This window comes from Oenanthe melanoleuca, chromosome 11, assembly GCF_029582105.1.
Source record: "Oenanthe melanoleuca isolate GR-GAL-2019-014 chromosome 11, OMel1.0, whole genome shotgun sequence".
NCBI classification, from domain to species: Eukaryota; Metazoa; Chordata; class Aves; order Passeriformes; family Muscicapidae; genus Oenanthe; species Oenanthe melanoleuca.
In genome coordinates this window covers 5528505-5555239 of record NC_079345.1, presented here as the reverse complement: position 1 = coordinate 5555239, position 26735 = coordinate 5528505, and the positions used below count along the sequence as shown (strand labels likewise).

General features: G+C 43.3%; 2 protein-coding genes across 2 annotated transcripts in view; one reads left to right on the top strand and one right to left on the bottom strand.

Annotated features, from left to right (window-relative positions):
* The window catches only part of WWOX (WW domain containing oxidoreductase), a 466335-nt gene extending 459042 nt beyond the window's left edge, over window positions 1–7293 (top strand). Inside the window, exon 9 of the mRNA XM_056501092.1 lies at window positions 6210–7293. Coding sequence (XP_056357067.1) covers window positions 6210–6392 — 183 coding nt within the window. The 3' untranslated portion in view covers window positions 6393–7293. The remainder of the gene's footprint in view (window positions 1–6209) is intronic.
* The window catches only part of MAF (MAF bZIP transcription factor), a 187436-nt gene continuing 167830 nt past the window's right edge, over window positions 7130–26735 (bottom strand). The window contains exon 3 of the mRNA XM_056501098.1: window positions 7130–7516. The gene's annotated coding sequence lies outside the window, so the exon portion shown is untranslated. The remainder of the gene's footprint in view (window positions 7517–26735) is intronic.

Here is a 26735-nt window from a genome sequence, read left to right as displayed (position 1 = left end):
ATATAGCTGCATATACTGAATAGTTGAAATAATCACTAGGTCTTAATGCCTCAGCAGTTGAAAACAAATCCTCTTTAGTGAACTACTGCAGTTTCCTTACTCAAAGAGCACAGCACACTTATCTCCTATAATGTATGTAAAGAATACTGTAAATGTGTAAGGGTCTTAATGACACTAAGAAAAGTTACAGCTTGGAACCAACTATGCTTTGCAAGTAGAGAGGCTGATGGAGTTTTGAGTCTTTGTAGTTGGGAATTAGTTGAGAAAGGAATACATCAGAGGGGAAAAAGCAGACCTTATAGATTTTGGTTTATCCGTTGTATTATCTTCTAAGAGATGCTTTGCTGGTTTAATTGTGGTGATGGGGGAAGGGGAGGTGGTTGAGAATTTTGGTTTAGATGTGGTTCAGTGACAGCTTTGAAAAGACTGTAAATACAGTGTCAGTTCAGGTCACGTTTTCCTGCTGGCACTTGGGTGGAAATAGGACCTGAAGTCAACTGAGCCCAATTTGGAGTTTAGGTCATATTTGGCAGCTCCAAAGTTTTATTTTTTTTAGCTGCAGATATGATTTCAGTTTCACGCTCTCCCAAAATAGCAAAGGCAGGTCTCAATTTCATATTTCCTTGCTGAAAAAGCAATCAAGGAATCCTGTTTTCTTGCAGGACATTAATACATTAGTATTCTGAATATTATTTATAAGATAACTGTGCATCTGGGATTCTCTGAGTAAGAGGACTGCAGCAGGAACTGAGCAGTTCTCCTGTCATCTCACAGGGAACACTAAAACTTGTTCTCTGCATTGTTGGAAAAGTGACTGTTCCTCACAGCTCTGAGTTATCCCAGTAGGAAAAGGAGCAGAGTAATGCCTGACATTGAGAAGTGGCTCCCTCAGCTACAGCTGGCCTCAGCCATGGGTGATATCACCAAACAGCTCTTAAGATTGCTCCTAAAAATGCTTCAGATACTAAGGAATCCTGGAGGTTGAATGAGGACATGAGAATTTTAGATGTTCTAGTGTTTTTTGGAAGAGCTCATTGTGCTCCATATTGCTCACAAATACTTGGGCTTGATAGGAAAAAGGAATAAATGTAGTTTGAGAAAGCTCTGCACCACAATCCCAGCTTGGGGGTTGTAGCAATACCAGAAGGAGACAAATCCATTCTGAAGGCAGTTTTCTGCCAGCTGCCCCCAGGCAGCACAAACCCCACAGAGCCCACCCTGAGCATCAGCACCAGGGTCACAGCAAGCAGTGGAGCAGATCCTCAGCCACTGCTCCGATCTGTGCAGCCTCTGGCAAGGCAGCAAACCTGTGCTGATTCCTCACCAGGTGAGGAATGTCAAACTGCACTTTAGGGATTGGTTTGGATAATATGGAACTGGCCATAGTGGAAACAGACTCTGTGTCATTTTGTTTGTTATTCCAAGGAGATTTTATATTTTATATCAAATCAGGAAAATGGCCACTGCTGAAGCCAGCTGGTGAGGAGTTTTCCCCTCTAACAGAATGAACTCTTCATGGTGCTTATCAGAGGCACAGAGAAGCTATGGGACACCCCATGGGTTTCATGTCTGGAATATGTTCATACTACCTTGGTTGCTAGCTCAGGTCAGTGGTTGGACTCAGTGATCTTCCCCAGCCTCTGTGATTCTACCTCCCACTGCTGTGTAATGAGTTATTTGGTTGTAAATGGTACGCTCACAGTGCCTTTGTGTGGGTCTGATATTTTACTGTTGGGGATGTGTTGGCTTTGTCTAACAGTCCTGATATGAATAACAGGAACAGCCTGAAGAGTTTTAAGGACTTGCCTTTTTATTTCACTTGAGCTGCTTGCTTTGAATCTGGCCCTTGTCACAAATACTTTCCTCTCATGTCATTTTGAATTCACCTCTTCCCACTGGCCATCTTTTAAAATGCTCTGTGCTGAACTTAACCTCAGGCTACCAAGATAACTGGCCTTTATCCTTAATTTTTCATAAGAAAATAAACCCCTCCTTTTCAAATAAGCTGATCCCATCTCCCTGGCAGACAATGTTGAGTGCTGTGTGCTCTTAACAGAGTTTAGAGTGGATCCTATTCATTCATAGTTGATAAATATACAGATAAGTTATGGCTTTGTTTCTATTATTTATATCATTGGAATGTAAACTTGCTTCAGAACAAAAGTCTAATTTTAGAAAATAAACATGAATTTGAAGGTAGACAAATCTAAAAACTAAACATTAACTGTGTAATATGTTTTCTTATCAGGAACACAAATGGTATCTCAGAATGCTAACGGATGCATTACATATATTAATGAGGGTTTTGCCATGTACTCTATCTCAAGAACCCCTTTTCTTTAACTGTTAAGATATTCAATATTAATTTGCATTCAGTGCTATCAGCTAGCAGTTATGAAATAAATGCCTATAACTAGCAGCTACTTAGTATTTTCAACTCAACAAAGGATTTTAGAAGGATGGATAATTTAGATCTTTGAGCCTCAACTATAAATAAACAGCAACTGCTGTATAAATCCCACCCTGCTGCAGAGGAAGATTGTATTACAAAACTGACAAATGATTTGCGGAAGAGAATGATGAACCCTTATTACTAAGACACTCTTCAACTTAATCCAAAACAAGATTCCCGGGTAATTTTACGTGCACTGGGAAGATTGATAGCGTGGTGCTTGCCCAGCAGCTTTCAAATGTTTGACTGGATCGGAAATGGCACTGAGGCATGATTAAAGATTCAGTTGGGCTTCTCACAAATTCTTTATCCTGTGTATTCATTATTGCAACCCGCTGCCTTTGTTGCAGGTTAAAGAAGGCTGACCCCAGCTCTGGTGATTAGCACCCTGTACAACTGATGGACCTATGGAAAAAAATGTTTAGGTTGCCTGACGCTTTTAGCATTGTTTATCAGCTGAAATTGTTGGGAGGGGGGGCCTTAATCACAATGGATCAGGGAGAGTCTGTGACAACTGACAAGCTCATTGTTTAAGACATTTTTTAACGAAGTTGTTAACATTAATTCTTTTATATAGTACTCTAATCTTCTTCAAATTATGTTCTGACATGGCACAAACCGCTTGGCATTGAAAGTCATTCAACAGTGATTAAAGTGCTCTTTTTATTGGTTTAAGAATGTTTCATCTTGTATCAGCAGTATGGAATTGTTTACTAATTAGATTCCCTAACATCCTCTGCTGTTGTATGCTGATGATGTGTGAACAGGAAAGCTGATGAGCAAAAAATTAAAACTTGTTACTAAACTGTCATAAGGCCCAGCATATAAAGATGTCATTCAAAGGACTGTGTTCATAAGGGATGAACAATGTTTGCTGAGAAACAGAGCAGTTTCTGGCCAGCAGTGCAGGCAGTTTGCACTTATCTGCAGCTCTGGCTCTTCACAGAGGTTTGTGGGATCATAGATGCAAAGGAGGGATTTATGCCTTGGAGACCTCCCCATTCAGCATGGCATATATGAGGCTTCTAGGCATCCCACTTTGGGCAGGAGGTTGGGCTGGAGACCCTTCCCAACCCAGAATGGGATTTGATTCCTGTGACTGATGCTCACTCCTCTCTGTCCTCGAACAAGCCACTTAGGCAGTGTCTGAATGCAATCAGCCCACAAAGGATATTAGGTGCTTAAATGGCTCTGAGAATCTGGAATTTACCTTCTGTTACACAGTTTTGCTGTCTGAAGCATTCTCCTAAGCTTGATGCCTTAGTTCATGTCTGTCCATAATTGTGAGACACTAAGGCTTTACCCTCTGTCAACAAAGGGATAAATACAACTGCATTTCTCTTAAGTAATAAGAAAGGTACTTTTCTTTCAATGATAGAACCATTGAATTTTCTTCTTCCAAATCAGCCAACATGATTGAAGCATTTAGAAAGAAGTAAGGATACACACAGCCAAAAAGCAAATGGCACGTTGCTTACATCCAGTTCTCAGCAAAACACTGGAGGCATCGCAAGATAAAGTGCTTTGGGCTCCCAGCCACACAATCTTTTATCGCTTAAAGTAAATATCCTATGCTCACACAGGGAAAGCTATTTTCTTCTGGAGTCTAGCTTGTGTCAATGCTCAAGGTATAAAGCACTGCTGTTGTGCTCTGGGACGTTTTTCTGCCTGCCGAGAATTTTGTTTAAACGTCGTCAAATTCGACTCGTTTGAAAAGATAAATTATTGTTTGGGTTGGATTTTGAGCTGGCTCTGATAAACTTCCATTTTATGAATTAGCTGAATTCTATTAGAGATAGCCTGAGTTTAGCTTGGCTGGATGGATGCTTTTCAGCAATAGCTTGAGGGCTCTCACTCTGCATTGAGCAATTCAGTTTAATTTTACCTTTCTAATGAAAGTCCAGTTGAATTGCTTGCAAAAAACTAATAATACTCTTTAGGGGCTTTGAGACATTCTAAACAGCTGAATACAGTGATCATACCTATACTGTGGAGCTTTAGAGTTGAAATGAGCATAGAAATTTTATTGTTCTCTATTAATATTACTTTTTGTAGAACTCTCTTCCATTTCCGCTACCACCTTTAAGATACTTTTTCTTTTTTTTTTTTTAAAGATACTAGTTTAATAAGAGGATTACTATGTATTATACTAACTTTAAAAATATTTTGGTCTGTTGATAAATATATGCCTTTCAAAATTCTTAATACAGACAGTTTTGGTTTACCTTGTGATGGGAGATCATTTCTAAGCTGTGGAGTCATCATTATCAGTTTAATCCCATCTGCTGAGGAAAATGCATGTCTTGCAAACAAATATGCACTTGTCTGCTGCTACAAAGTTGAGATGCCTCAAATAAGGAGAACTGGGGCTTTTTAAACTGCTTCCTGTCCTTGAAGGATGAGAATGCAAAGTAGAGGTCTTCTGCAGGTTGACCCCTCTAGCAGCACCCTGAGTTTCCTTGGTTGTGACAATGAAAGGCAAAAAAAAACAAAGGAGTGGAGGAAAATCACAAGAGATTGAAGCCTATTCTCTTTTCCCATTAAATTATCTTAATGTGGCAACAACTAATTTCTCTTCATTTACTTTTTCAATTGCACTTGGCAGCCTCTTTATTCTGATTCCTATCAGCTCATAATTAGTTACCACAGAAAGGACTAAGATGTACATAAATAATCATAAGATGCCAGATAAACTCTATCGGTTTTAAATTAGTGTTGTGTTTTGCTAATGCGCTCTCACCTATTATTTTTAATTATAGTTTACAAAGCAAAATAGCTTCTTGCCCTCTCCCCAGCTGTGCTGGCACTGTGCTTTTAGTCTGTGCCAGGGAATAGTCCATTGCCCATGCCAGGGTGCTTGCCCCAACCCTGTGGCCTCCATCTGCAGGTTTCTGTTGGACAATTCAGAGAAACCCATTCTTCCTCTTCAAATAGAAGTTCACTTGGTATTTAAATTAAAAAAAAAAAAAAAAAAAGGAAAATTTTTAAAATTCCCTTCTGATCCACAAAAACCTCTAATCTACCCACTCAATTTCTCAAAGCATTATCAGGCATTATGAGAAATGGTTGTTACAGAACAAAACTCCACTGGAAAGCCTCGTGTCTCTGCAGCACCAGCCCTGTCTCTGCCTGCAGCAGACAAACTGCAGTGACAACTGCCATGGGGAGACCTGATCCAAGATCCATGGGCAGGTTTGGCACCAATCCCGACTGCACTTTACATGATAGGTCTTAATTGGAGTGCCAGGTTAATTTTGCACAAGAGGTTTAAAAAACCCAAACAAACCCAATCCATCTATCAGGCTGTGTTGCAGATCGGGGTGCCTGGGTATATGGTCAATGATTTCTGTGTTGCAGAGGGACATTTTGAGGTGCTGCTTTTAAACCTGGCTCAGTTGTTCTGGTGTCAAACACCACCTGGGCAGCCCTGCCACCAACCCAGGCATTTCCCAAAAAGGGGCAAAACACCCGAGCCTGCTGCTGTGGTTAAGATTCTCTTTTTCTTTTCTTTTGCTCCTAGAGAGAAGGAAAAGAAAAAGGTCCTCATTGCAGTGGTTTGTAAATAAGTGTCCAAGAGGCAGTGCCTTCAGCAGGGCAGGTGACCCTGCTGCTTCCACCAACGCCAGGCGCAGCTTCAAAGCGCGGCAGCAGAAACTACAGCGACAGCAATAAACGATAAAATACCTCTCTAAGTATTTACATAATTTTGCTTGTTTTCCCTCTCTCAATTTAATATTTTTTTCTGTTCTGCTTGCAGCAGCAAGGAGCTGCCACGACGGTGTACTGTGGCACGGCGGCGGAGCTGGAGGGGCTGGGAGGGATGTACTTCAACAACTGCTGCCGCTGCCTGCCCTCGCAGCAGGCACAGGGAGATGCCACGGCCCTCTGGGAGCTGAGCGAGAGGCTGATCCAAGAACGAGTTGGCAGCCAGGCCAAATAGCAGGGAGCTCCTGGAAGGATCAAAACACACGAGTGTGTGCACGCTCGGAAACTGCCAACACTGGAACCTGTCCAATCTTATCATCTAGAGGGTTTCCATGTACCTCAGATACAGATTAACCAGTGTTAAATGAAATAATAGCAGTCACAACATAGTGAAAAATGTTAAGTACTAATGGGAGGTGGGGAATACTGTGGGTTAAAGGGACAATGCGGCTTCCTGGGGCTTAGTTAGTCTCGGTTCTCTTTCTTTTGATTATAGCCTGTTCAAAGTGTAACCCAAGGAGGCATCTTTTGTCTTATTTTAAAAAAGCAATTCTGCAAATAATTTCTGTTGTTTTGATTAATGGGTAGGTACGTAGCCCAATATGGGATTTCCTCCTTATTTTGATAATTACTGTCTGTTAGGCTTTAGGTATTGATTGGGAGATGGTAGTTGTGTTGATTCTTTTTCCCTACAAGGATTTTATTGGGTGTGGCAAATCAAAAGATTATTGAGGAAAGAAATCTTTTCTGCCCTTGGCTGTAGGCTGCAAATACATCTGCGCTGTCTAGAAAAAGAAGGTGCAGGAAGACATCTGAACAGTAATGGTAAAGTCACAGCTAATTAAATATTTCTGTGTTGTTTTTTTTTTTCCTTAAAAGATTACAATAAAAGATACGTTGTAAACCATTCCCTAAGTACTGTCGAGTTAGCAAAGATGATGATGTCTCCTTAAGAACACACAGAGTGTAATCAGGGGTTTAAATGGTATTTCAATCCATTTCTCGGTTCACAGTTTTAAGGAGTTTTTTTTTTCCCTTGAAAGTTCACAGTTTCTTACTTCTCCTGATACTGTATCCCATTCCAAATCTGTCTTTTCTTTCCATTTAAATTCAATAAAACAACATGCTTGCTTGAATATTGTCACCTGAAGAGAAAGTTTGTCTCATTTCTGCAAATGTCTTAGTTCCTTTTTTTTTAGAAAAGAAAACTTGAGGAAAAATAAAGAGCTTCTTGTTGATGCCAAGAAAACGCTGTTTTTTCTTGTTTCTTTCTGAGTTCATTTTTTGTATTTTGTGCTTTGTAGCTGTCTTCATGCCAGAAGGTTGTTCTAAGCCATCCTCAGTCCAGCATCACATTTTCTGTAGACAGAATATAAACAAATAAATAGAAGGACACATTGTTAATAGAAGTTTATTTGATCCCCTTATTATTTCTGCTTTATTGTTAACAGTCTGCCTTCCATGATTTTTCTTGTCTGCAATCATAGTACATTGGATTAGTTGTTAAACAGGAGTTAAAGTCAAGGCTTCTACCCAAGTGCAGCCTCAACTGCTCCTTCCTTTTCTGCTTCCTTACCTGATGCCAGTCTTTCCTAAAGCAGCAGTAAAGAATATAAAGCCTTTTTTCATCCCTGCAGTGCCACCTCTGTAGCAACAGCTTCAGGAGACAACAAATCCTGCCCACTCATCTTCCCTGACTCTCTGCAGCCCCTTCCCCAAGGGCAGCACATCCTGCATTGAAACACTTGGTGGAATAAAGAAATAAAAGGGGCTATTCCAGAAAACACAACACCTCTTTTCAAACTTTTGGAGAGTTAAAAAAAAAGGTCTTTCTTGTCTCCTAGAAGTTTTCTCCAGTCTGCTACACAGACCAGCAGTGTCTGATAATTCATGGCCTGGGTTGAAGGCTTTGCAAGTTGAGGCAATGGTTACAGCCAAATTCCTCGTATTGTCTGGAGTTTAACTGGGGAGAAAAAGTGATTAACTCCTGTCACCTGTGCAACAGCCTCACACACACATTATTTCTCCCTTTCACAGCCAGGCAGGGTTTCTGTGGTACGACACAGGCAGTGTGTGACTGCAGAGCTTTGCACTGGCGCTGGGCATTGCTGGGTTCAGAAGAGGCACTAATTAAGTGAAGCTGGGAGCTCTGCTCTCCCCTGAAGGCCTGGGCCTTCTGCTCCATTTAGGCAAACATTAATAACCTATAATGAACCCCTGTCATTCCTTATTGCTGAAATATTGTTTGCTTCTATGAGAATTCAGTACTCAGGGATAGTGCCTGCCTTCCTTCAAAGAATGTCTGTGTGCTTTTCCTCTGTACCCCACTCTCTGTTTCAGTGTTACAAGGTAAGAGAGCTTTTAATGTTAGCACAGTTTTAGTTTTGCACTAGTATGAGGTAAGCTATCCCCTAACTTCACTGAGTTGGTTGGGTTCCTCTGGTTCTTATTTCTGGTTATTATTTATTGACATCAGTGTATTGCCCTGTCTAGAATTTCATTGTCATAATTTTCTCCAATGCAGAAAAAATTACTCGCTCCTTGTTCCTTTCTTCCTTACTTTTTGTTTCACTTTGTCATTCTTCTCTTCTTTTTTCCCCTCTCCTTCATTTTTTTCTCTCCATTTTCCTTCTTCCACTCTGTTCCCCTCTTTGTCTCTCTCTCTCCTGTGTTGAGATAGCCAGTATAAAAAAAGGCTTTTTCCAAATGAAAAAAACAAGACACCAAGCTGTAGAGTCCTCACTTCTATTAGAAACACTTGTGAAAATAATTTTTCTTGCAATCTCCATTTGGTTTCAGCACAGGAGGCATGTGCAGGGAACATTAAAAAAGGAAAAGCAATTGAAAAGAAACAGACTCCAACACTCCATTTTAATATCCTAGATGTGCCTAAGCCATTGGCTTTCAAATATATTTTGGTGTAAAATTTGGCACATTTACAGCCAGTCAGATTTATTTATTTGACTGGCTTACATTTTTCCAGTTGATTTACCTGTGGCAATGTCTGTGTGAATTACTCCACAATGCATTGACTCCAGTGTTCATTAAAGGTAGTTAAGTGATCCTGTGTCTAATATTAAAGCAAACCCCATTAACCTTAACTAGTATCATATCAGCAAAACAAAAAGAACTGAATAAAGCAAAATAGATCGGGTATTTATAGTTCTTGGAAAAGATCCAGCAAATTCACATCAAGCTCCTAATAGTCCTAATAAGCACTTGCTAGTTATCCCCATGAAAAAGGAGGAGCTGTGTCTGGTGCAGGGCTCAGCCCCAGGGTTTTGGGAAGGGAGGTGCTGGCAGCCAATGCTGTGGAGCATTTCCCACCCACACCCTGCAGGGCGTTGTCTGACCCTATCCCCGCTGCTTTCCTTCCAAAGTCAACATTTCCCATTTTAATGGTGATTTTTTGACCCTGTGTTGGTGCCCTGGATCTTCAAGTCCATGTAGGTGAGCGAGCAAAGTCCCTTGCTGGGATTGAGGAGCCAGGAGGTTTTAGGGGGATGGAGGAGCCTTTTCAATCAGTGTCAGCTTCCACTGCTGTGCATTGTTCTGCCCACACAGTCACTGACTGCTGGGACCTCTGCTTGCCAAATCAGGTAGAGGTGAACCAGCAGAAACCCATGCCAAACCTCGACTTCTTTTATTTTTCCTTCCTGCTTTTTCTTTTGACATCTGGGAGACAGATCCCAGATATTCTCAGACCAGGTAGGGCTTTTTATTAGAGAAGTCTTTCCAGCAACACTGCAATAATTTGACTTATATCAAGGTTGAATAACTCCTTGTCAGGTGTTAAGCTCATGACCTTTCAAGCCAAACACACTTATACTAACCAGTTTACCATTGGAATGATCAATATCTTGTAAGTGAGAAAGTCTAGACAGATCTTATTTTGTCCTTTGGTATCACTTGTGGCTTTAGAATTGATCATTATATGTGGCTGGGGAAAAATTGCCTATACATTTCATGCTCTGTATTTATCTTGACAAGGTTCTCTAGGATTATATTTTCATAATCTGAATGGCAGTGGAACAGCTGCTCAGACTGTGCAAGCTCTTCTTACTGGGCTGAATTTAAGCTACGGTAATTACTCTTTCTCCTTATGTATTTCTTTTTTAAACAAGCGTGTACTATACATTAAAATGTATGGTTGGGGCGGCAGGGGGCATGCTGAGAAGCTTGGAAAATGCTGCTAAAGTGTATTTCCTTCCACACAGTGGCTTTGTATTTTATTCTAAATATAAGCCCATGTCTGATCACGAATGGGCTCTGAAGCAGGGTCCCAGCCTATGGAGGGAAAATGTTGTTTTATTAACAAATCTTAGAGTCAAGATTCCCTGAGACTGGAGGCAGTTTAGGAAAGCTGGAACAGCCAGTAGTAACACCCAGTAGTAAATGCATGACTGACTGAAGTCTTCCACTGGTCCCTTTGCAAAGAGAGTGGAACCAGGGAAGCAGCTGAACCATCACCAGGGCCACAGGGACGGGCACAGGCTGATGCCAGGCTTGGGATGTGCCTGGGTGACACAGTGATGGAAGCACTGAAATTCAGCAGACAGATGGGTGGCTTTTTGTTGGTGCTTATACTGTGGGACAGAGAAATTGGGAAAATAGAGAGGTACCTTGGAGAGAAAGAATGTGCTGCTTTTCTCTTGAGTTTTTTTAATTTTTTTTCCCTGCACTGCTAACTGTGTTATTTACTAGATGCCTTTTCTGGGCTGTGCTTTTTCTTCTCTCCCCCACCCCTGTTGCGTTTGCAGAGTACTTTCCAAAGGGTGTTTTGTGAATTAGCTTCATGCTTTAAAAGAGAAGATTGCTCTGGCAGAGAACAGCATAGTTGTAAAAGTGTCAAGGTGTTATGAATGTCCTGATGATAGAGCCCAGTTGTTATCTGCTGGGTAGTGAGGGAGGATAGCTAATGATGTGCAGCATGTAAACCGTTTGTTGCTCTAATCCATCTGTGTGGAGAGGAGTGAAAAAGAGGGGCGAAATCCTGGGAAAATTACTTGGACAGCTGGAGATAAAGTGTGTACTGATGGAGTCATCCAGAGGTAGCTGTCAACATGAGCTGTGTTTGCATATAATCCAAGCAATGCACAATGATTCCTTTTGGTACTGTTTTTTTAATGGGGGTTCGTGTGTCTGTGCACAGACCTTAATTACTATCCAGTATCTCTTACCAACTGGGCCCCAGTTTTAAGTGAGGAATGTGATTTTAATCAATTCGTGGCTGGGTGGTGGAGAGAAGTACTACAAACAGACCAAAGCAAGACATATGGATCCCTTTGGAGGACCTGAATTAAATGAGAAGCAGTCATTTTATTAATTCTGCTGTGTTTTATAGACCTTTTATATGGAACATTACCCATACAACTTCACTAGCTAATTAAAAAGGGCTCTTATCAATTTGCTGGGCAGTTGCTTATGCAGGGGGGAAAAAGAAAAAAAAGAGGAAGAAATAATATTATTTTTTTTTGAGTCCCAGAAAATCACAAACCTTAAGGGGGTACAGAACAGATCACCAAATGCCTGGTGACTATTCAAACTGCTTATCTTCACTCTTCTAAAAGAGCTGTTGTAAAAACTGAAAATTACACAATGCTTTGAGACTGATCTGCACCGTGCACGTTGTTCATATGGAAACCTTACACAGGTCTGGTGCAGTGCCTGCAGGTATGTGAGCACAGGCTAAATTAGGGGCTTTGTACACTGGATTTCTATGATCCCTCCTGGCAAAGCAGGCATCCTTTTGCTTGGTCTGCAGTTAGCCTTTAGCAGCAGCAGTTTGAGCAGCTCTGTAATGTTCTTAGCCAGGACTGAGGAGTGATGCTGGTGGGGTGGAATGTGTAAGCTTTGTGCAAAGGGAGGAGAGAGAGAAGTGAGTGCATGGGAGCCACTCTGGTCCTGGCTGATCACCACATCAGCATGGAAATGATGGCTTTAAAATGGACTTTGCCTTCTGCAGCGAGTAGGGGCAGGACACACAGGGGAAGGTTATGGGAATGGGGAGTGCCTGAGTGCAGCCCTCTGTGCTGCTGCTGGCTGGGATGGGACGAGGCTGAAGCCATCCCAGCACCTGGAAAACAGCATCACAGAAAAACAATCAGTAGGGACAAAGAAAAGTCCTCTGAACCCCTCACACCTCCACAAGCCCTTCCTTACATATGGGGTATTGGATTTCACAGGCACGGTGTCTGCTGGGAGCTGTCTGCCGAGCTGGCAGTTAGCAGCGATTGAACACCAGCGTTTTTAGCATTTTGACTTAAACCCAGTGTAAACTTGTGAGTGAGCTGCTGGCCTGGGCTGGGTCTCTGGTGGACAGCAGTCAGCCTTGCATCACAGGCCGTGCAGCCCGGACGGTGGCTGCGGGTCACAGCCCAAAGGGAGCCTGAAATTTCGCTTCAATGCATCCTGAATTACCTCTCATCCCAGGAAAAGCTTTATTTCTCTGCCTCTCTTTTCTCCCAGCACTGAGCCGGCTTGGCTGGAGAAGAGAGGAGAAAGGGAGCCGGTACTGAGACCATCTCAAATGTACCTGGACTACAAACAAACCGGTATTTTCCTTCCAGCAAAGCTGTTCCTTTAATCTTTATGAGCAGAAGAAATTCATGCATTACAGAGGCACAAAAAAATGAGAAGGGAAAGGCAGGTGGGAATAGTTGCATTAGAATTAAGCCCTGTTTTTTAATATGACACCTGTCAGACTTATTGTTAAAAATACGGAGAAAGGCTCCCTTCAGAAATAATAACATTGCAGCAAGGTTAGTTACACACGGTGAGTCCTGTCAAGAGCCGCAATTAGAAGTTGTTTACCGGGGAGCGGAGCAGCTCGGCAGCACCAGCGCTGTGCGACCCTCCCGCCGCTCCGGCCGCAGATGCGAGCAGAAAATCCTCCCTGCCAGCCCAAAGCCCACCAGGGCTGGCAGAAAATCCTCCCGGCCAGCCCAGCCCGAATTTGGGCTCGCAGAAAATCCTCCCTGCCGGCCCAAAGCCCACCAGGGCTGACAGAAAATCCTCCCTGCCAGCCCAAACCCCATCAGGGCTGGCAGAAAATCCTCCCTGCCACCCAAACCCCATCAGGGCTGGCAGAAAATCCTCCCTGCCAGCCCAAAGCCCACCAGGGCTCGCAGAAAATCCTCCCTGCCAGCCCAAACCCCACCAGGGCTGGCAGAAAATCCTCCCTGCCACCCAAACCCCATCAGGGCTGGCAGAAAATCCTCCCTGCCGGCCCAAAGCCCACCAGGGCTGGCAGAAAATCCTCCCTGCCGGCCCAAAGCCCATCAGGGCTGGCAGAAAATCCTCCCTGCCGGCCCAAACCCCATCAGGGCTGGCAGAAAATCCTCCCTGCCACCCAAACCCCACCAGGGCTCGCAGAAAATCCTCCCTGCCAGCCCAAAGCCCACCAGGGCTCGCAGAAAATCCTCCCTGCCAGCCCAAACCCCATCAGGGTTCGCAGAAAATCCTCCCTGCCGGCCCAAACCCCATCAGGGCTGGCAGAAAATCCTCCCTGCCGGCCCAAAGCCCACCAGGGCTGGCAGAAAATCCTCCCTGCCAGCCCAAACCCCATCAGGGTTCGCAGAAAATCCTCCCTGCCAGCCCAAAGCCCACCAGGGCTGGCAGAAAATCCTCCCGGCCAGCCCAGCCCGAATTTGGGCTCGCAGAAAATCCTCTCAGCCCAGTCCATCCCAGCACCGGGACGGGAGACCCTTCCCGCAGTCCCATCCCTGACAGCATCACCCAGCCAGGGATTAAGCGCTGCCCTGCCGGTGTCACCCGGTTTGGGCTGGCGAGCAATTAAAGGGTCAGCTTCGGGCGGGGGTGAAGGGCAGGGGAGCGGCGAGGAGAGCCCGGTAAACACGAGCTGTCACAGAGCCCTGCCCTGCAGGGCCACTCCTTCTGCCGCCGGGCTATTCAAAGCCATTCCTTGCCGCACAATGCAGGAGAAATCCCCTCTGCCAGCTGCGGGGCACCGGCACCGCGCTCAGCCCAGACCGCAGAATTAATTCCATTTATGCCCGCAGCCACAATTCAGAGTAAGGCTCTGGAGACACGGGAGAAATTAATTTATTAAAAAGCAATAGCTTGATAATGCACATGATGATAGAATAAATGAATCTGTTCAATATCTTATAAAACAGTTGGCAATCACATAATAGAGCATTCATTGTCAATTTAGTAGCTTGTCTCATTATACTCTGCAAATAGTAGTAAAATGGTGTATTATTCATGAACCAACATGCTTTAATTACTTTTAGTGCACATTTATTTTTTCAAATGTAATATGAGTTAGATTCAGCCATAACTGTAACTCAGCTGATGAATCTTGAAGCAGTAACACAAACTGGAAGAGAAATTTTATGAGCACAGGAATCGGTTTCTGGGAAGTTTGTAACATTTCTATATGCTATGAAAGCAGTCCTAAAATACCAGCCTCAGATGTCCCAAATTTGGATAGAAGCTGGGAATACTTTTCAATAAATACAAATTATTAATTGATAATGCAATCAGATATAATTTCAAGTTTCATCATTTGCTGGGTTATTGGATTATTTGGGCTTTTTTTTCCTTTTTTTTTTTTTTTTTTTTCCCTGCCATAAAGCAAACTGCTGTATCTAATACAGTTTATTTGTTGGCTTTGTATAGAGAAATTGTCTTGTTAACACTCCCTCCCTTCTTGGCTTCTCACACACACTTTTCACCAGCTTAATTTGCTATGAAGGTCTCACACACATGCAGCCAAGGTCAGTGAAAGTCCACTGCTCATTTCAATTAAAATGTTTGCAAGGATTTATACATAATAAACTGATCTTGCCTATAATAATAGGTTTCCTTAAGTCAGTCTTGCTGCTACTAAGTATAATGTTGCAGCACACTGTTGATTTCTATGTACATAGAAAAAAGAGCACAGTAAAATAAGATGACTTGAAAATGCAATTAAAATGTAAATCTTTTCACCCATTAACATTTAGGGTCCATTAGATTGCTTTGTATTTTACAATATTAAATGCTAAAATGTTTTGCTTTTATTCTGTAACAGTATATTCTAGTTCTATTTATAATACAAACGTAATTTAGCTCCCAATAAATCTTGGCTTTAATTGGTTATTAAGTATGTGCTACTATGTCATAAATTTAATCCACAGAATTTCTTTTTACCCCCCTATTCATCTCCCTGGCTTTGTATTTGGGGGTTAGGAACAGAGTTTGGTGCCATCAGCAGCATTTATCCCATGTGAGGATCTGCCCCAGTGATGTGAACAGGGGTCGTGTCCCTGACTCTGAGCCCTTCGGGGGGGCTGAGGTGATGGAATCCTGCAGGCTGGACCCACACAGGGGCTTCAGAGCCTCTGCCCAAAGAGAAATGCTCTTGCAAGGTGTTTGCTCCCTCCTCAGGGACTCCAGCTGCGAGTGGCAGGCTCTGGTGTGGGGTCTGACTCTCCCAGGCAAGAGATGGAGTTGTGGCCAGTGCTGGAGCCTTGGCCCTAATAAAGGTTGTAGAGGGTATGAATCAGGGCTGAATTTCACTCTTTTGCCCTTGATGTTATATTCTGCCTTGAAAGGTGTCCAAACTATGGCTGCACCATTATGACTCTTTTCCTCAGGCCTCAGTAAGCACAATTTAGACTAGTTTTTATTGGTCACTGAGGATGAGTTTCTAAGGTTTTTTAGATTCAAGAACTGGGGTAATAGCATTGTGAGGGCATGGCCCAGTTTCCTTTGTAATCCTGATTTCAGTTCCCACTAGTAACCTGAAGCCATGACTGTTTAATCCTTAATTCCTGCCACAATTAACATCTCATATCAGGAGTACTTCTCTGTGATTTGGAAGGAAATCTGTCCCCAGCTAGGTCAGCCCTAGCTGGTCTCTTTACTAAGTGGGAAGGGATCCTCTTCAGCTCGAGTCAAACACAGTAACACCTCATTTAATGGTGCAATAGAGCAGAGAATCTGTTCACTCTGATGCAGTAGGAATCAACATCCTTGCAATTAGAGCTAGTGAGGAATGCAGGCACACAAACTCATAAGCTACTAATGAACTATTTGAGCAATTCTACAGGTATTTATATAAGGCTGCGACAGCATCCTCCGCTGGAGAGCTCCCCCCACCTCCCACGTATTCCCAAGGCAGCTTTAACTGAAGTGAAATTTCTTTATGTAAATACAGGCAATGCAGAGAGTCCCACGTGTTCTGCCATTGCCTCTGCACTCGTGGCTTTGGCTTGTGCTGGTGAACAAACAGGGCTGCTCTGCAGCCACTTTGCTACATGTCAGTGCCCACAAAGGTCACTCTGCTTCCCCTCACCAGCATTTTCACACCATGAATGCATCATCACACAATATAAACCAGAGGACAGCTTTTTTATAACCCTTTTGCAGAACCTTTATGCCATCCTGCCTGGTTCACACTTATCCTGGATTTCCCACCTTCATTTGCACCAGTAAAGGCTGAATCCTGTCCATTCCCCTGCTGGGTAATCTCAGAGAGCACCTCAGCTGAGTATGTCATCCCTTTCTGAGGTCACTGCAGGCAGTTTCCAGGGCAAAGCCCTCTTCACCCAGAGCCAAAGCACATCAGGCAGTGCCCACAGGTGGCAGAGGTACAGCAGGAATCCCTAAGGCAGCATTTCCCTGCTCCAGGTCAGCAGAGCAAGGAGTAAGGGCAGAGCTGTGGGTTGCACCACCACCTCCCTGATCTGGTGCCCAGATATTCGTGGGAGAAACCCTCCATGAACTCTCATCTCTGCCTGCTCTGTATGAGGCTGGCAAACCCCACCAAAAGTCGAAACAAAGGTGATGACCTGCTTGTTGAAGTGCAAAAAGAGCTTAAGTGCCCAAAAACAGAGCTAAAAATGCCATTGCACAGCCTGGTGCTCACACTCAAGCCCTGAAGAGGCATTTGAGGGCACCAGCCATGCTCATCCCACAGCTGCTGCACCTCTGGAGTGAGTGATGCCACAGGAGAGCTCAGCAGGGCTTAGAACATTATATAAGTCCCTCTAGGAGCTTATTATTTCACTGTGTAAATTGCACATGGAGCACTTGAAATGGGCAGACTTTAACAAACAGAGAAAATAACTACAGCAATTTGTCTTCAAAATAAATAAGGGAGTAAAAAAACCATCCATGATGATCAATTGAACTGCACTTCAAACTTTTACTGGCAAATTGGTCAGTCAGCCAGCTAAATATTTGTTTTATGTCCATGAACAAGTAGAAATTACAAAAAAATTATGAGAAATCATTTTTTTTCAGAGCACGAGCCAGTCTTTGCCTCACTGGTCTTATTGGCTTAGTAATCCATATATTTACTGCACTTAGAATGAAATACAACAGTTCCATCTGAATAATCTGATTGTTTTTAATTTCCTAATTTTTATTTCAGTTCCTGGTTTTCAAAACTTTTCTAATTTTTATATCAGTCCCCTGGTTTGACATTTTACAATAGTCAAATATTTTCTCAACAGCAGATCAGTTGTTCACATGGATGCCCTTACTCCTGAATGTGAAGTTAATGGCATCTTTTGTGTAGATCTGTGTTCCCAGACACAGTCTATGAACATATGGATATACATGTGCAGATAAATATATGTTTACATGTATCTCCATATCACACATATATAAAATACAGACAGAAACACCAACTATACGAAAAATAAATTTTCTGGGTTTGTTGATTGCCCTAAGTTAAGAATCAATGGCTTTAACGTTCTAAATTTTGGAAATATGAATGGCTCTGCAAAAGACAGTAGGTGAAATAAACAGGCAAAAATCTCCATGATGTTAGAAACTGCCACTATTGCTTTAAAATGTTGACTGAACTTACAAGAATATCTTCCAGCCCTCCTTAAAATTAGTTCTTGGCTCCTGATATCTGTTAACATTTGATGTACTTTCCCTGATGACCCTGGATGCGTCTGGAGGTCAGTGCTCCAGAGTTCCTGGCTATCTTTATTGTCCCTAACTTGCTTGCTCTCCAAGACTCTTCCTCCTTGCCAAGAAAAATATTTCTAGTTGTTGTCTCTTCAGCAGTTCTCTCTATCAATGCGTAACAGATGGATGGTTTTTGCTGAAAAGCAGGACCAAGGGCTTTTGCTGCCTGACCACAGGCTGGGTGTGTGTGCTGAAGCCACTACAGACCAGGAGGAAAAAAAAAAAAAAAAAAGCTGCAGAGAATTGGAGAGCATCTTAAAATTGATCATAACAAGTTTGCAAGGTGTTTTAATAAAAGAACCATGCAGGTAAACATTTACACTTGAAAAACCCCTCACCCCGTGGGGTACTGAGAGTGTTTGGTTAGGTGAGTTTTTTGTTTGAGTTTTGCAGGCACTGCTGAGCCCCTTCCTCACTATTTCCCCCAGCAGCATGCCCTAAGCTCCAGCAGAGCTTCTCCTGCACTTGCTCTTGAAATTTCTCTCCTTGACACCTATGGCTGCAATCTCATCCACCTTCACTCCTGAAGGCTCCAGTGCCACCTCTTCTCCCTGGGGAGGGGACTCTGTTTGACAGGGCAGACCCCAGGACACCCACTGACCACCAGCTGCTGCCTTCCCTCCTCCTGCCTCTGCCTCCAAAGCTGCCACTTACCTCCAAAGCCCAGCATATGCCATCAATGACCCTCTCATATTCATTGATCTTCCCGAGCACATCAACCTGTCTCTCTAAATCTGCACTCTGATTTTTCAAGTAATAGAAAGAATCCCTCTGGATAACCACATAATCATCTCCTTTTGGCTCCTGGTCAGGCTGCCTCGCTCTTTCTTGCTCTCTCTCTCTCTTTTTCTGAATGAGGAAGGTGATAAAAACGCTGCCTTCCCATTTCAGTCCTCTGCCCCACCAGACTCCCTGCTCCCAGCTCTTTGAAGATGAATGAATAATATTCCTCTGTGTTTCTATTATCTGAAAACCACCAATTAAACAGAACCAGCTACCAGAGATGAAAGTAGAGCCTTGGAAAAACCCACAGCAAAATGGACACAGAAAGCTCAGGATGTTTTCACATGTGCAAGCACTGGAAAGATGCAGAGTGGGAGGCAGGGGCAATGCCAGGTATCACCATCCCTGTCAGGGCTCAGACACCCATGGAATAACTCTGTAATTGCTGTGGGACTACCAGCTAATTATTATATAATTATATGTAGCTATTTAGATGAGGGGGAAAGATCAAATTTAGTACATTACCATAAATTCACAAATCAGGAGCTTTATTTTAAAATCTTTGACTGCATGGCCTTTCATCTTTGAACTGTTTGGTAACTTCAAGCATCATTACCCCATAATGTGCCAGAATGTGCAATTAGTGTGAGTACAATTACAGTCTGATATTTGTATTGTGTTTAATACAACAGACCTGTGAATTTGTATGCTCTGAATAATAATGAAATCTAGGTTTAATTATTGATCTTTAAAAAAATTAATTTAATATCCTGATACTGATGCAGCTAAATATCAAACAGTGTAAATATAACATGACATTGTACAGCTGTTAGGCTAAAATGGGACATTATCCATCCATCTTTGCTTTCTCCATTGCACCTATCAGAGTAGCATATAAGTGATATGATTTATTTATTTTATTTGGAGTTATGTAATAATAAAAAGACTCCTGCACAAGGTTCAGCAAACCCTGCCACACCCTTAATGGAGCAGTGTGATCCCAGCCACGTTGGTCCAATGCTTTCTGCAGGAATTCAGCCAAGGAGTCACCTCCCAAAACGCCTTCCCACCCCCTGGCTGAGCAGGGAGCAGCCCCACAGCCCTCTCCAAACCAGATGCCTTTTGCAGCAGGGCTGGGAGATGCTCAAGAGGGGATATTTTACCCCAGAGCCAGCTCCTTTGCTGACCCCCTGCTTGCCCCAGCAGCAGGGACTGGGCTGGGCACTGCAGCTCAGCACAGCAAAGGGCTCATGGGGGATCCAGATTTCAGATCCAGCCTCCAGATTTGAGAGGAGTGGGGTGCAGGACTGCAAACCATCTGCTGACACTGCAGAGCAAAGTGCTTCAGCCTGTGCTTGACTGGGCTATTCATGTGCTGAGCACGTGGGAAGAGGCTTCTCCAGGTTACTGCCACAACTTTCATCATGGTCTTACTCTGAGTTTGGTGGATAGGTGGATGCCTTTATTTTTATCTCTTAGTCTAGGTATAAAATTGTCATTAACTCCTTTTTTTCTCTTTTTTTAAAGATAACTGTACAGATAACTTCTTCTCAAGTGAAATGAAATGGAAATCTGTCTACAAAAATCAATTTAGAAACCACCTATATATTTTTAGGCTCAGACAATGGGTATTTCCAAAGCCATGCCTTCTAAAACTCTTTGAGTGTAAAAAGAAGCAAAGAAAATAATAATACCTGGATATGAGCTATCATCCATCAATCAGGAAAACTCACTCAGATTCAGATGCATGAGCCAAAATGAACTTCAGATGGAAATGGATGGGAGACAGGCTATGTTGTCTGATTTGCTTGGGTTGCTTCATTATTAATCTCTTTGCTTCCATTTATTTTAATGATCATAGCCAAGAAATTTTCATTTATGAAGACCACTTTTCTTTTTTAAGGGCTACTTTATGTGTGGTTGACTGCACTCTATTTTGTCACAAGTGCCAAGAGCAGGGCTGCTTTCCTTAAAACTGCTCCTGTTGTATCCAAAATGTGTTGGTGCCCTGACCTGGAGCAGGGGCTGGACCTTGTCCCACAGTGTTTGCATCAGGAGCCCAGTGCAGGGTCCCTGATCACACACCCCTCTCCCAAGGGGGTTTCTCTCTAGCAGACAGGGAAAAACTCTGAGATGGAGAAGGGAAAAGTTAAAAAACCACAATCTATTAGAAGAGATGCTAATGGGTCTGGCCTGCATGTCTGGGATAGAGGATGAGGGAGATTTGTCTCTGCTCTTGCTGCTCCTCCAGCACAGCCACCACTTTCTTCTCTCTCCTGTCCTGAACCCCCAAAACAAAACCCAGGCAGCTGAGTGGGTTTTCCTAAATGAGATACACCTAATTAGTAGCTAGTTGTATACTTGCTGATCACACAGATTTCAGCTCTTTGTTTATAACCCAGCATATGTATCCGTAGAGCATTTTTACAAGTAAATGCACACATTTCATTAAAAGTACTGTCTCTGCTGCTTCCATAGCTTTGTTCTATAAAAGAGTCTTGTAGGAGAGTTGTTTATTCCCTCAGCCCAAAGGAAAAGAAAAAAAACCCACTTCCATTATGATATTAATGCAATTTCAACTAATTAATGAATGATTTTCCAGAGCTATATTTATAAATCAAACCTGTTGATGAAATCCTCATCCCTGCCAGCTCACCTGGGTCCTGTGGCTCTCACTTTGCAGTCACACAAGATGAATGCCCACAGAAAGGCAAGGTAAACTCTGCTCAGTCACACCATAATTCATAGCATGACCAGGATTAGACCCCTGGAGTTTTTTGTCCCAGTCTCTCACTTCAAATGCCAGAAATACTTCACTACAGCAGCAATATTTTGAGGTCTTGCAGGGCTGTGATGCATGCAGATATCTCAGTCCAACTGCAGCTCTGTGTGTCTTCAGAGTCTGCAAAAATGGGAATACATAAACATTGCTAATGCCTCTCTGAGAGGTAGGGGGTACTTGCACTTTGTTATACCTGCCCTCAAGTTTGGCAGCTCAAGTTTAGAAGTTTAGAACCTTTTCTTTCTCTTACTTGGCAGGTCCTGCTACTTTCCCTTCCACAGCTGTAAAATCTTTTCAATCCCTTAAGGATAACTGCTGAAGCAACATCTAACAAATCCACACCATGGCCAGAAATAAAGGCCAGACCTCTACAGGGTGCAATGCCATGGCTGATCTGAATAAAGGTCCTTTAAAGGAGGCAGGTGACAGTCCCCACACTGCTGGCACCAAATCCCCTCTTGTGAGCTCCTGTTCAAAAAGTCTCTCCATACAAACAGACCTGGTTATGCTTCCCCCATGACCTTGTACTCAGGGAACTCTGCAACCAGAGCAAAAGAAGGGGGAAAATGTTGTCAATTCAGTACAAACTGAGTTAGGGAAAGGAAATAGCAGCAAGTTACACTTCTGTACAGTTTTGTAATCTATGGTTATAAAATTCAGGGTAAAATGATGCCAACATATGGGTGAAACAGCTAGAGGTGAAGAATAAATGCAATTTATCACATGCTTCAGCCATTAGTCTTTCAGCTGATCATGTGGCTGTTATACCTATGTGTCTGCATGTCTGGAGATGCTGAAGGTTTGACCAAATTCTAAAATCTAAAAAGATAATCAAGACTTGGTCAGGTTTCAATTATGATAGATATAAACAGTTTGCTGAATGGTTTAGTTACTTTTCAGCTATACAGACTGGTCTTTTTTTCTTCTTTTTTACTACTTAACACCCCCCCTTTTTTTGTTGTTGTTATTTTCCTGGGTGTATCATGGATTTGGCAAAGCCTTGAAGCAGAGCCCTCATCCAAGAATATCAACAGCCTGCCTAGCATACCTCACATGCACTGCACAGAGACTTACAACACAAGATTTACAAGCTCCCAGAAAGGGAGAGGCTCATTTAAGAACAGGCCATTGCACACAAACATCAGGAAAAGCTGGTGGAAGAGGAGAAATAGATTGTTTAAGTATTGCTAAGCACCATCCGTGATTATGAAGGAAGTGCCTGCAAACCAGCAGCTGAAATTGCAGCTCCACCATTTGGTGCTCAGTTTTGTAGATTTTAACTGAGCATTAACAATCATTGTGTAATTGAACACCTCATTCAGTTCATTAGCTGATGGCTGTGCAGTGCTGTCAATGTGCAAAGTGCAAGCCAGGTGCTAAGTATTTTAATTATTTGTTTTCTCAGTTTAAACCGTTTTGATTCCTGACTGCTGAAGATGGGAGCAGTTTGCTTTGCTTGGGGATGAAGAGGACACCCCATGTGGCCCAGACTGTCATTCCTCACTAACTGGCCAACGTGGCTGGGGCTTTTTGCCCTCCTCTAAGAGAAAGAACTGCAACTCTTGCCTGGTACTGCTTGTCCCAATCTGCTGACAGTTTTCTAGCTGGAAATCCCAGTTAGCTGCACTGATTTTGCAATCCCCAGCCCACAGCTGTGTCTGCTGTGGTAGGAGCTGGTGTGTGTGGCAGTATGACCCTGCTGGACCTGTCCCACTGAGCTGTGCAGGCTGGCACCTTGAGAAGCTCAGAGCAGGAGAGCCCAGGAGGGTCAGCTGCTGGGTGCAAGAGAAAAGCTTACCCAGCTGGGCTGGGGCCTGTCCTGTGTCAGCTGAGGATCTCACTGAACACAGAGAAGGTCACATTTCCCTCCTGGAAACGCCCCTGCTGCAGACTGGTGCTCCTGTCCTGTCCTTCATTTCCCACATTCACCTGTGAGTGCAGTGGGAAGGTGAAATCTCTGCCCTGCTCTTCCCCACACCTGCTTGCTGAGAGCTTCAAAGGCTTCAGCTGTAGGAAGCTGATGCTTGAGTCATTTTTGAGGCCCTGATTGTCAGAGCTGGAAACTCCTCTGGGTCCTGTCCTGTGTCTGCTCAGAACACCTCAGATCACTGCCAGCTCAGCCTGGTGCTACCTGATGACCACTCACCTTTGCAGAGAGCACCCAAAATATGCAGATCTTGGAGTTTTCCTCTATGGCTTTTTTAAATTTAGATGCTGACCCACAGAGTGCTAATTAGCTGGGTTCAAAACCAAGCTTAAAAAATGATAATGAGTTTACTGATTATCAGGTATGAAAATAAGGTCAGTCAAAAACATATCAGTGCTTTAATTGAGCTTCACTGAACGAGCTAGAATGACTGTTAATGACTCCTGTTCTTGCTAAAGCTCCCTTCTGTGGCCTGTTATTCAAGGCAGGGACTGTCCCCGTTTGTCACATTTCCACTGATGCAAATGGCCTGAGTGAGACAAGCACTTGCTCACCTAAAAACCTCTGCAGGATGGAGGGAAGGTAAAATGGATGTTGCCAGTGCCTATGGACAAACCTACTCCTTATTTTAGGCAAACCATTGCCAGTCAGTAGTGTGTCTCTGATTTTGTAGCTTCTGCACACTGTTAACTTTGCATACACAGTTCTTGTGTATTTTTGTCCAGGCTGCAACTAGCACTGTCCAACTGATATTTGGGCAGGAAAATTTAAGATCAGGGGAACAGCAAGAGTGGATCAGACTTACAGTTCAGCCAGGCTGGCTCTGGTTTTCTGACTGGCCACATGCAAGTCCTTGGAGGATGTGGAAGGAGAAGGGATGAGGAACAGTGCTTTTCCTCAAAAGGATGGGCATCACAAACATCCTCAATAAATTTCATGCATTCATATTTGAACTTCTATATACTTCTGACTTTCAGGACTGCCTGTGCAAGGGCACAGGTTAATTTTTTTTTTTTTAATTTATTTTTTTTTACAGAATTCCAACATATACATCAGGAATAAACCAAATGAGTTTGGAGGTTTTGTTTTGTTCTGCTTTCAATTCCTCTCCTAATAACTCCATAGATCCAGTGGAAGATTGGGCAGCTCTTGGTTTTCCTCTAAGCTTAGAGGAAGGGGGCAGGATGAGAGGGAGTGGATTCAAACTGAAAGAGAGCAGGTTTAGACCAGATATTAAGAAAAAAATCTTTACTGTTAGGGTGGGGAGGCCCTGGCACAGGCTGTCCAGACAATCTGTGGCTGGATGAAGCTCTGAGTAACCTGGTCTAGTGAAAGGTGTTTATATGAAGGCAGCCTAGGGTTGAGGGGTTGGAATGAGATGATCTTTAAGTCCCTTCTTAAACTATTCTATGATTCTGGGGAAAGGAGAGCTCTCTGGAGAACCAAGCCCAGTGTTGCCACTGCACCATCCCTGGGTATTTCCAAGTTCTGACATTTGTCCTGCCTTCTGCCTCTTGGTGAGGGTCTCCTTCATGATGCACACCAGCAATCTGTAGTTTGCCATGCTGGCAAAGCCCCCTGCCCTCCCTGCAGATGGCAAGCCAGAAGCAGCTGGCTGAGAGATCACTGCTTGGGAACTGGCTGGCATGTAAAGGTTGACTCTGTATGGTTTTAGGAACTGTGCATGCTGTGGCAGATCCATGCAGCAGGGTGTTTTGGGGGTGCTGGCTCATTTTGCAGCTGTTTTCCTGCTGTGTGTGGCCATTCTCAAGAGACAGTGCCCTTGTGGAGCTGGAACCTGCCAAGCCCTGCCTGGCCCTGGGGACACGAGGCAGGAGCCCAGGGACACCCTGCCCTTTGCCACCTGCAGAGGTGATGCTGAGCTCTGAGAAATGAAGAGAAGTCTCAAACTGGGCACCAAAAGTACATGGAAACTTTTGACCTTCACTGCTCTGGGCCTCATTTCCTCATCTCTACAGGCTTCCTCCTCTTGCAGAATGAGAAATGTGTTCAGTAGTGACTGTGGAGCCCGTGTGTGATGGGGAGAGGGCAGGGCAGGAAAGGAAACACATCGTGCAGGGAGCACTGCAGCTTCTGAAGCCTTTCTGTGTCAGGTCTGTGCTGACTTGTTGAGAGATAAGGATGAAAAGAAATATTGAATGGCAACGTGTGCCCTGCATGAAATACAGAACCTGGGACTGGTGATGATGCAAACACTGACTGACCCACACAAGAAAGAGAATTTACAGTCCTGCCAGAAAACAAAGCTGAGGCATTTAAGCCCTTCAGTTTCAACAGTGATATCCTTTTGAAATATTTGCATTTGGGCTTTTACCAGTTTGGATACTCTATCATATCCTCCAGACAGAAGACTTTGGCTTTGCAGTTCCTGCATGCAATCCACAAAGTTTTCACAATCTGTAGCTTTTTTAATTTTTTTTGAAAATAAGGTAGAGTGCTTGTACATTCTTTGTAGGATGGGAGAATCCATCCTTTGGTAACTTAACCCATGGGAGAGTGGCTTCTTTATTAAAAACCTTCTTGTTTTTGTTGTGAACTTGCCTGCCTTCCCTTTGTCAGCTAAACCAAAGGGTATTAGATCTCCTGGCAGCTGTAATAGGTGAACATGCACAGGGTAACCTTTCCAGAGGATGGGACTGAGCTATGAAGTATTAAGTGCCTTCAAGGTCCACTAAAATCAATGGGATTGAAGAATGCCATACCCTTGAAGGGCTGAGCCCCAAGGGATGGCTTCTTCTGGGATACACTGATTCTGAAGACAGGCAAAATAAAATATTTAAAGCAGCCTGACAGGCACAGGCTAAATTCTTTTCCTTTTGTGCTGAAACATAATTTTTTTAATATGCCCTGAGCATGCTGTGAAAGCAATCTTTCTACGTTTCCTTAGTGGGGAGTGTTTGCTCTCTGTGCTCATCAGACACAAAATCTGTGACTGATATGGCCCCAAAGCATCAGGAAAGTTTAAGTTCTACAATATAGCATTTTTCAAAATAAGACATAATTGTTTGTGGAAGAAGAGTCCATCAAGTATCTAAGCTGGGAAAGGGTTACTGCAGGGACATACATCAGCAGGATGTACTTCACATTCTTAGTCCATTGGTTTCTACAGCAGTTCTTGTTCACAGTAATGTGAGGCAGTTAATATGGGATCTGAACACCACTGGACTGATAAGCCTTCATACTGACTTGCAAAA